At 38.9% G+C, this 10,583-nt stretch overlaps 1 protein-coding gene across 2 annotated transcripts; it reads right to left on the reverse strand.

Moving 5' to 3' along the window:
* Positions 1-614: 614 nt before the first annotated feature.
* LOC131301055 (probable inactive purple acid phosphatase 1) lies at positions 615-8,034 on the reverse strand. Of its 2 annotated transcripts, none has more exons than XM_058327165.1 (13): positions 7,767-8,034; positions 7,318-7,500; positions 6,626-6,717; positions 6,408-6,474; positions 6,171-6,293; positions 5,547-5,639; positions 5,088-5,217; positions 4,010-4,091; positions 3,146-3,278; positions 2,843-3,048; positions 2,627-2,752; positions 1,693-2,002; positions 615-1,182 (listed from the first exon to the last, which is right to left on the reverse strand). In XM_058327165.1, the coding sequence occupies exons 2-13, from the start codon at positions 7,492-7,494 to the stop codon at positions 877-879; spliced, it is 1,845 nt and encodes a 614-aa protein (XP_058183148.1). In that variant the 5' UTR covers positions 7,495-7,500; positions 7,767-8,034; the 3' UTR covers positions 615-876. The 2 variants fall into 2 exon arrangements, with proteins under 2 accessions (XP_058183148.1, XP_058183147.1); XM_058327164.1 differs by lacking the exon at positions 7,767-8,034 and adding an exon at positions 7,613-7,744.
* Between the last annotated feature and the right edge of the window lie 2,549 nt (positions 8,035-10,583).

Raw genomic sequence — 10,583 nt, forward strand, 5'->3', positions numbered from 1 at the left:
CAAGCAAAACCCATGCAGTTAAACCATGTACAGTGAAAAGATCCGTAGGATGAGAAAGTTGCAGAAAATGTTCTCCCGAGCAGGTTTACCGTGCATGCTCCCAGAGTCTTTCTTTCTCATCCACTCAGGGGGTACAGACACCTGCACGGATTATAGGTGACAGTTACAAGAATGGCGGGGAGGCAAAGAGAGACTTCCAGCGCCCTGAATTGATTAAGTAATTGACATGTCAGTGACCGCAATCTTTAATGGGATGTTTGGACTCATCATAAGTGAAGATGATAAATTCACTGAATGGGGTCCTTTTTGAAGTAAATTTAGTGTCTGAAGTTATTTTGCTCAAGTGTTTGGAGCATCTTTTTAGGACATTTTTAGTATTTTCAGAAAATTCATTAATTTTGCCTTGCATAGGATAAGAGAAAAATCAAGTTCCTTAAGAGTTCGAAAATCTAATTCCAGTTTCTCATTCTCCTTCCGTCATAGAAACTTGGGGCCCGTTTGGCCGCCCTGTTAATACATTTTGCATTTTTGGATTTTGACAATTTGGGAACTGATTATGAAACGGATTCCATCAAAATGCATGCAGTATCGGAAATGAACCACAGAACGCAGAATTCAAAAATCACCCGGGTCGATGTTAAACACACCGGTACACTTTACAATTCTCACGATGGCTAAGAGATCTATGTTTAAATTCTCAAATTGCAACAGACATGAAAATAATCACAGTGTAATTACCAGTCTTAAATTTAGTGTTACATTTGCACGGTAAAACAGCACCTGTAAATCGTCAAAAAAAAAAAGGGTTGGTAACAAAACAGGACTACCAGATGAATCGAAAAACTCAAAAAGCAAATCTCTCTGTCCACATTAAAATCAAGATGCCAGAGTCGTACTCGGGCAACTGTCAAAAGTGCAAGCCAAGACGTCTCTATAATCCCGTGAAATTGTGAAGGAATCATAAACTTTACCATCCCTGCTTTTCTTGTACTCGAACAACAGATTCGAATGGTCGAATGCAGTGAGTTTCACAAACCCATAATCATAGTCTTTGAAAATACTCCAAGTGGTTTGTAGGGGAGTAAAATCTGCAAGGCTTGATCCTCCTCCACCAGCAACTACATGAATTGTCCCATTCAAGATGCCCTTATAGTTGTGCTTCTCTTGATTTGTGCAAATGTTCTGTAGGGAAAAAAAAGGAAACAGAAAATGACCAACAAAATGTTATGATAGACACCAAAGGTCAGACTATTACTTCGGTATGTCGTTTCGGTTCGGTTAGCTTGAAAAGGAAAACATTTCAGGTACAATTTGGAAATGTTTCCAGAATATTCTTGAGACATCCGAAAACTTGTGGAATGTCATTTTAGATACTTCTACGAGGTGTTGAACATCGATATGCTTGAATTGACAAATGCCTTAGTTTGATTTGTTAACATTACTCTTTTTCCTTATAAAGAGAACCATTTGCCTGGTTCTCAAAAGTCATTCTTCCAAGAAAGCAGTCAAGAGCTGTAGCAAGCTTTTGCGAGCAACTTAAAAATGCTCCAAAAGCATCTTCACTTTTAGTGTTCTAAAAAATGTACAGTGAAGGTCGACTTATTTGGCAGAAGTCCAATTCATGTCAGGTGAGAAATGTAGCTAATACATTATATCAATGGATCATTCGTAATAGAATGTAGTCAAGAATACCTGGTAAATGGGGCATGTCCTTTCATAGTTGTGCACATGGCCATATAAGGCTATGTCAACCTTGTACTTCTGCCAAAGTTTCTGAAGACTCTCTCTTCCCATTGGTTCCTCAAAGGATCCTTCAGCAGCATACCAATCGGCAGAAGAATAACCCAATACTCTATGTGCAAGGAATATCAGCCACGGTTGTTTTTGTCTGTCAACGGACGCTAGACAGTGCTCAATGAAGTTATATTGCTCCGTTCCCTCTCTCCAATCATGTTCTGTGTCAGCTATGCAGAATCGAAACATGCCATAGTCAGTGGCATACCTGGCAGCAGATCATCATACTTATCATTAACTCTTATGCTTAGCATAGAGTGTGTTTGCAATCGGTAACAAAAGCTGATTCTGAAAATTGCATTCTAAAAATGTAAAGAATGTCTCTCAGAATCGGATTTTATGCACTCCTGGGCCCAAAAGAAAAAGTCGAAGCAAAAAAAAAAAAAAAAAATTACTGTCCCAGCTTTCAAGGTACCAGAATCTATAATTACCACCCATAAGCTACCGCAAACATGCGCTTAGTATGCATCCAACAGAAAATTCATAGAACTGATATCGGAATGTTTGCGCTTTCCTTCTGCAAACAAATAGCATTGACTGCACCATTTTTCAAGCGGCAGATGGCTAAAGATGACCACTGGTTCAATGGTAAAAAATTAAGCCTGCTAACAACAGGTTGTTGGTCCAATTATGAGGACAGCCACTTTGCGCATTGAATAGTATTATAGTAAAGGTTAGGTTTGTGCCTTATCAACCCGTTCCAGAGGGACAAACTGGGCATACCCTCTCTAAAGAAAATAAACATATATGCCTCTTTGTGCACATATCAGACCAAGTATAGGAACAAACTTTATCCAGCTGATTGTTATCAGTCATCACAATGTTAGCGTACCAGAATTTAGCCCTGTTCTCAGCAGGTACATAGAACATAGTCTCGGCTAACACACCGCATTCTCCTCCAGAATCCCTGTTCCCATAGAAGGAACCTGTTCCTGGCCAATCACGCTCATGATTACCACTGCAAGAATAAATCCTCAATTACCGCATTAATATTCTAGAAGTCAGGTATATGCTCCAATAATGTTTTTGTAAAGGAGTTGCAACAAACCTCGCAACCATGTAAGGTACGGTTGAGGTGATAGGCTCAACCTGTGCAGTAAATTGATCCCACTGTGAAATATATCCGTTTGCATAACAGATATCCCCAATGTGGAAAACTATGTCAATGTTATCCAAGTCTCTAATAAGCTGCTTAGTGGTGTTAAGAGAGCCACGCTGGTAATTATTGTATTCATTAGAGCCATCAGCCTCATCCTGCATGGTGGAAATAGCAAAGCGTGATATGCTTGATTTTGATATGTCCATGATGACATCCATTAAGCCGAGAAGATGGGTTCGAATGAGTTCAAACCTTTCCCATATCTCCAAAGATCACTACACGTTGTAGAGAGTTTTGACCAGGGTAAGGAGATGCCCTAAACTGGTTAGGTGAACTCCAAATGACTGTACCGTTGAACAATCTATGCCCCAGCTTGTAAGTATACCTGTGTATTTGATGTGAAGCACAAATCATGTTAAGTTTCAAGCAAATGGTAGAACTGATAGAAAAACTCCTTGGAAATTCAATAAGTTGCACTTTCCTCCGGATTTTGTCACAGTATGAAAATCTAAACTTGCTAAAACTACAACAATTTTGTTAATGTACACAGCTCCAAAATTAATAGCAAAACAATACACCAATTAAGATGCTTCAACAAGAATCATAACCAAGTAACTTCTACCGGAAAACACATGATGATATTTATTGGGGCAATATTGGGTCGGGTTTGAGTGTGGGTTAAGGTTTGGTCAGAAAAATGGTTGAAAGGGTGAGGTGAGTGAGATGGAGGGATTGATCTGGGAATTCTTAAAGCAATGAAAATTGTCATGTGAGTATTTTTCTTTTTTTCTGGGAAAGGTAAAAAACTTGAGGAAGTCGAAACTATCCTTTTAAGAAACTCTACACGTCAGCAACGGTGACATGCTTTTGTTTTTTGAAACAAATAAAGCACGTAGCTAAACCAGTTTGGTGTTCCCTTGTTCCAACTTTGGATGGCTGAAACTTCAATTCTGTCTGTGAGATATAAACTACCAAGGTTTCAGTGAATAAAGATGGGAAACTTGCAATGTCTTAGGAAATTAAAGTAGACTAGTAGAGGAAAGGATTCCAAAAGATTTGGATGACAAAACCAAGAGAGCTAAACATTAGAATATAAGAGAATAAGACACAACGTACACTGAGTTAGGCCACAACTCTTTTAGAAAACTAGTGTGTATGAATCCAGGGTCACGCCAACCCACTGTTCTCGCTGGAGCACCTGCATACAGAATCTAAAAAATCAATTATGTGCCCAAAAGTCTGTGAGGAGGGTGGACGAGTCCCAGAATGCCTATTACGAACTGCAAATCTTAGAGAGTTAGGTTCAGATAGTAAACTTTCTCACTTGAAGCTGGCGATGATATGCACTTGCTGTAGTAATATTCAGATATTCTAAGCCAATTGATGTTACTGACTTTTACAAGAAGCTTTTAATACAGATACCAGCAGAACCTTATAAATCCCAATTTCTTTTACAAACACTCAAATGAAAACCGCTTAATCTTTTAAATTTTGGTCAAAACAGACAGCTAACGGAACACTAATATTAGCATTCCACTGGGAACCAGGTATTGGGAATAATACGTTGTCCTCAAAATAATTTTTTTTTGTTTCTGTTGACATCCATGATTTGTAGACACAGAACAAGTGTCGAGTTCTGCATGGACATAGATCAAATAAAAGACTTAAGATTCACAATGAGCACTAAATAGATTGAGAGAGGGCAGTCCATCAAGTCTCTTGTATTGTTTACCCCTGCATATGAGAGGTTATTTTCGTGTTTTGAATGTTGCTAAATATATGAAGTTAGTGTCTTAGTTAATCCATAAACAGAGATGTACTGAGAAACAATTGACATTTTCAAAATTTAGAAATGCGGTATTCACATTTCCCAAAATTTAGAAATGCGGTATTCACATTTCCCTATCCAGCAGAAGGGTAGAGATGCTAAGTTAAAGGACTTCATTGCCTGCCTATGATCACTTTTTATTCATGTCCAGGGGTTAACCTGGATATCTTAATATTCCTTATTTAGAGTTATGATCATGGCTTCACAGCCTAGTTATACAGACCAACAAGAACCTTCATTTTCCAGGACGTTTCTGTACAAATTAAACTTGTCTTTATAAGCGAGTCTTTTTTTGTGTCAAAGTCTGACTGTTCTAAAGACATGATATTTTACAAAAAAAAATCTTCCAAGAAAAGTTTTACACACCACACATGCTCCTGCGATCAAAAGTCAGTGTTCCAGCTGGGGACCGCTTTTGTTCTCCTCCTTTTAGACCCCATTCAACGAAAGGTTCAGCTTCCTTGAGTCCATATCCGCTTGTCCAAGTAACAGTCATCTGAGTATCCAGTAAAATGATCATCACAACCAGCCTTAAAGAATAACTCAGCCATATATTGGCATGTCATGATAATTACCGCCATGGTGTAAGTTTGTTTATTTTTTTACAGAAGGAGGTCCACCGATGACACCTCACATCTTATGTACTCAAAACATCGTATGTGACACCAAAGTTGTTGATCTATGCAATAATAGCACACACACATAGGAGAAAGGGGAAGTAGGATAAAATAACTACTCAACTATCTGACACATGTTCTCCCTTGCTTTCCCTGTGCGCATATAAAGAAGCTTCAGGAGCTGAACTAACAGCAAAAGTATACTTACTTCATTCCAGATCTTGCCTTGAGCCAAACGTGGGTAAACTGGTGCCTTTGGATTTGCAAAGGCAATCGTATTTGATACTGCAACCAGCTTAGGCTGTTTTGTAAAGAAGAAAGAAGTAGAAGTTTATTTTCAACCGAAGTAGCACATTGTCAACAGGCAAGTGGGAACATGAATATTCTAAAATCCTTAAAGGATAAAATAAACAAAAAAGGAAAATGGGGCATCATAAATCTCCTTATGGTTGTGGGAGAAATAAGACATAACAGAAATTGCATCACAGAAATCAACTATAAACCATATGGGGTTAGAAGAGTTCAATTTAATCAACTTGGTAGGATCTTAAAAAATATTATCACAGTGGATATTGTTCTAAATGTTTTCCAAACGGTACTCACGGAGAAGTTTGGTGTCGATCACAATTCCAAGCAGCAGGTAGACATATAACTTGAACAAAAAAGTTCGTGAGCAAGCAAAGATCAATACCAATCAGTTTGGAAAGTGCTCGAGGAGGAAATAATGAACAGGCAAAACAAAGGGGTTCTCTAACCTTTGCTACATTAGTGAAAAAACATAAAGGCCAAAAGAACTATGCAGAGTTTGGGGCGACAAAAAAAGCAAGCATACGTCTAATAATCCGCCTGTAAATAGAGCAAATGAGAAGTCTGATCTTTGGTTGATTAACTGAAGCTTCAGAAGCCCTTTCCCGTTGTTTGTGTACTTGGGATTTGTATAATTGGCATATTGATACTGCAAAATATGTCAGAGAGTTAATTTCATAATTGTAGCCTTTTCGTTGTCTTGAGCAAAAAAAAGTCGAGGAGTTCATTGTCTAAATCGATACAAAAGCAGCAGAGCATAAACCTTAATAGGCGCTGTACATAAGAATGGAGGAGAAAAACTTGGATTTTCTGGAAGACATGTGGAAGCACTGAAAACATGAAATACAAATGTTGCACATGAGATCACATCAAATAAACAACAACAAAAATAGGACATTATTGACGAAAAATGACACACAAGTAGAAATTTAGCTGGAGCAACATTTTAAGGCAAATTATAGTGTACAAATGCATCTGTACCTGAAATTGGCCGGCGAAAAAACTCCAATCCAGTCATCAATTGTTGGGTTCGGAAAGCTATATTCTAAGGTCACCCATTCTGTGTTCTGGCCCTAGAATGGAGAAGAATCTTATTAGTCAAAATTTTTGCCGAAAATCCACTAGCTTTCCTCGTGTGAAGCTTTTATCAATTAGTCCTAGGCAGGAAATAAACAAGAAACATTTAACTGCATACAATTAATAAATTGACCTATTCATTATATGCCAAACTTTTTTCCCTCTATTTTTCTGACTCCAGTTAGGGCTGATAGCAAAACAAGCTACTCGAGTTTGAGCTAGTGTTCACTCGTTAAAAGCTCGTTCAAGATCAGATTGTTATGTAAACAATCGAAGCTTGAACATTATTTTGTAACCCACTAAGCTTTCCAGCCAAGCTCGAACAAGCTACTACTTGACTTGTTCAGTTTATGATATACAAAAGGTTCAATTTACTGTTCTGCTCGTCTATCATCCACTTGGACTAGTATTACGGAAATCGCAATGGACGAAAACAACATAGTTTAACCCTGATAGGACAGAGTCTCATTCTTTTTTCGCTTTAAAACTAAGACTTGCAGTGGTATTCAGCTTGTAAGGGACCTAATCTCTGCATCACCAAGAGAGTACGAACTTCAATGAATGAAGATGACAATCAGAAGGCATTGGAAGCTTACCGTTGATCCAAGAACCAAAGGCGAGGCTTTAACATAAGCACCATTATCTAAAGCAACAAGTGCCCTATCAATGGCAATTCTTGAAAGGGGTTGATCACCATGAGAACTTGCTTCTTCTAGGCTCCCAAAAGCCCAGAAAATTGCCAAGAAAATTAAACCCAAAATTCTCATCTCCATCGAAATCTGAAACACAATTAGGAATAAAGATTCAGAGGCCATTACAACTGGGTATGCCAATGAAGTGTCCATACAACAAAAGCAAATCAAAGAAATAATTAGGACTGAAATTAGAAACCAAATAATGCCCAGCACTGGGAATATTTTTATGAAATATTGCCGCTGAGCCACAAAAATTTACTCCATCTAGCAATAAGAAACTATGTTCTTTTATTGGGTGACAAAAATAGCGAAAAGGAAACCGAATGAGTGGAAGATGAACAAATCGTAACCTAAGGGCCAAGTGTAGTAGAATGCTCATGAAAGAGTGACTTGAGAGCACTTGCACAGACAGCAACAAGGCAACGAGAGAGAGAGAGAGAGAGTACGAAGTCTCTTACTAAAAGTTTACGATTACCAAGAGGAAAACAAAGTCCAGAGTACAGAAAAGGACTTAGATTCTAATCATTCTATGGAAAGGAAGATTCGTACGCATAATTGCGTTTTTACAGGATTACAGGAATTATGGTGGCGCTTGGGGAATTAGTATCAGCTCCTGTCAACGTTTGGGACACCGAGTCCCTGCAGTGAGCAAAAATCGATGCAAACTGCAGCCCCCAAAACGACGAAAACGACGTCGTTTTGGGGGCAAGATGCACACGGCCAAGCCAGCAGCTGGAAAGGACGAAAAGGCGAGAGGGAGGAAAATTATTCAGTGCTTCTGCCTCATCATCACCCCATCAAACACACACACCCTCCATCCCTCATCTGATCCCATCCCCCCTCTCTCTCTCTTCCCCCAAATGCTTCCTCATCTCATCCCACACAAAGCACTACCGCCGGCCACCACCTCCTCTCTTACCTCCCTTCTCCGGCGATCAACTGAAGGGATGCCTAAACAACACAAGGAAGATGTACAGTTGCCTTGTGGAGAGGTATGACTTTTCAGAGGAGGACTTAGAGTCGTCACTATTTTGGTTCTCTCGTCAGTTGCTCTCGTCACCGTCAATCCACAGTTCCGTTTGTGAGTCGTCTTGAATATGGCTCCGGTTGTGATGGGTCCTCCTCCATTGCAATCTTCTCGTAGAGCCAAACATGACTCAAGGTCCTGCAACTTTTGGCAATCTTCTCGTAGAGCCAAACATGGGTCCTCCTCCCTTGGCATGGGTTTTGATTATGAGAAAATTGGTTTCAAGTTTGGCAACCATAGTCAATTTGTTTCGATTCTTTATTGTTGGAGGAATGGGTTCATGCCTTCAAATACGTTTGTGAAAAGGACGAGTTTATTTGTTGTAGTGATTGCTGGGAAAGGGAGGTAAACGAGGAGGTGGTGGCCGGCGGCGGTGCTATGTGTGGGCTGAGATGAGAAGCGTTTGGGGGAAGAGAGAGAGAGGGGGGATGGGATCAGGTGAGGGATGGAGGGGGTGTGTGTTTGATGGGGTGATGATGAGGTAGAAGCACTGAATAATTTTCCTCCCTCTCGCCTTTTCCACCTTTCCAGCTGCTGGCTTGGCCGTGTGCATCTTGCCCCCAAAACGACGTCGTTTTGGGGGCTGCAGTTTGCAGCGATTTTTGCTCACTGCAGGGACTCGGCGTCCCAAGGTTTGGACCATTTGTTCCGACCCAACAACAATAATCCAACCAATTCACATTTAGGCCCCGTTTGTGATAGATAGATGTGATTCGTAAGGAGATGAGATTAAGATTGAGATTGGTAATGAGAAGGAATTGATAATGAGTATGTTTATTTGGGATGAAATTCGATGATGACATTATTATATTATGTTTGTTTGAGATGAGATTAGATGATGGGATTGGATTGATAGAAGAGATTGAAGCTCCGTTCCAAAACACCTTATTTCACATTTTGAAATTCAAAAATAACGTAAATGTTTTTCAATTTTTTTTGCACCGTATTAAAAATCTCAATGAAATCTATCAAATAAGATCCATAGTGATAAGAAAATTATTTGCGTAAGCACATGATTTTTGAGCTTAAAATTGTCTTCTTAAAAAATAAGTACTTATTTATCGTTCCGGAACGAAGCCTGATAATGAGAAGAGATTGATAATCAGGAGAGGATGAGATGGGATTATCAATACCATCTCCAAGATGGTATTAGCAATACCCCCAAATTGGGGTATTAGCAATCCCATCGGATTGATAGTCCAGACAATTTTTGGGAAACCAAACAAGGTATTGATAATACCTCCACTTTACCAATCCAATCCCAAACCCCAAACCCTTGGAGGGTTATCAAACGGGGCCTTAAGATCTTGCCAAGAATATTGACTGCGTCAAAAAAAATCGCGTTGATGAAATACCGTTTGATAATTTCGAAATGCATTAATCTTGTTTAAAAAAATGTGTGCAATATTTGATTACAACCCATTCGACACAATTGTCTGAAACCTAATGCATTTTGAAATCATATTCAACAATACACGATTAACGTGATTTTCGACATGGTAATGGTCGATCAGGGTGGTTTTCGCTTAGCACTTATATGGGTTTGCTCTTTCCTAAAGGTGTCAAGTTCTATTCTTCTTTTTTATCGGCTTAGTATGATTTTCCTTATTAGTAATTTTTGGAGCCATATCACCTCATGCATAATCATGTGAAACAACTGTAGGTCCCGGAACACCTTCATTACTGTAAGAAAAAACCCCCAACCAATTGGGCCAATTCATTAATTTGGGGAGGCCTACCACCTATGATTATTTCTTCCAATGAGCTTTTCTATTGTACCAGCAGACTGCACATGTCTAAAGGCACTTTCTTACAGTTTATTATTACTCTTATTTAGTATGATTTCTTTTTCTTACCCGATTGTGTGGCGTTTAGACATTTTTGACCTTCTCTAGATATGCACAAATTGGCGCGCGCTCGCGCGCAAAAAAGAAGAAGAAGAGATATGCACAAATTAATCTCTGACATTTTAAATTCAGAATCAAATTCACATCAACTACTCCATACTGAATGAAAAAACTACATAAAAGAAATAAAATATACTAAATCATTAAAAATCAATCATAACCCCTCAGATTTACATGAGCTGTTTTGATGGATATTATGAAAAAGGAGAGGGAGAGAGTGAAGTATAATGTGT

Source organism: Rhododendron vialii, chromosome 9a, assembly GCF_030253575.1.
Source record: "Rhododendron vialii isolate Sample 1 chromosome 9a, ASM3025357v1".
Classification (NCBI taxonomy): Eukaryota; Viridiplantae; Streptophyta; class Magnoliopsida; order Ericales; family Ericaceae; genus Rhododendron; species Rhododendron vialii.

Bases quoted from the DNA above. Each gene is read 5' to 3' on its own strand.
- LOC131301055 (XM_058327165.1), bottom strand. From the start codon at position 7,494: ATGGAGATGAGAATTTTGGGTTTAATTTTCTTGGCAATTTTCTGGGCT. The intron at 6,718-7,317 runs GTAAGCTTCCAA...TCTCCATTCTAG, and splicing joins CTTTGGTTCTTGGATCAACG to GGCCAGAACACAGAATGGGT. The intron at 6,294-6,407 runs GTTTATGCTCTG...CATATTTTGCAG, and splicing joins TATGTACAGCGCCTATTAAG to TATCAATATGCCAATTATAC.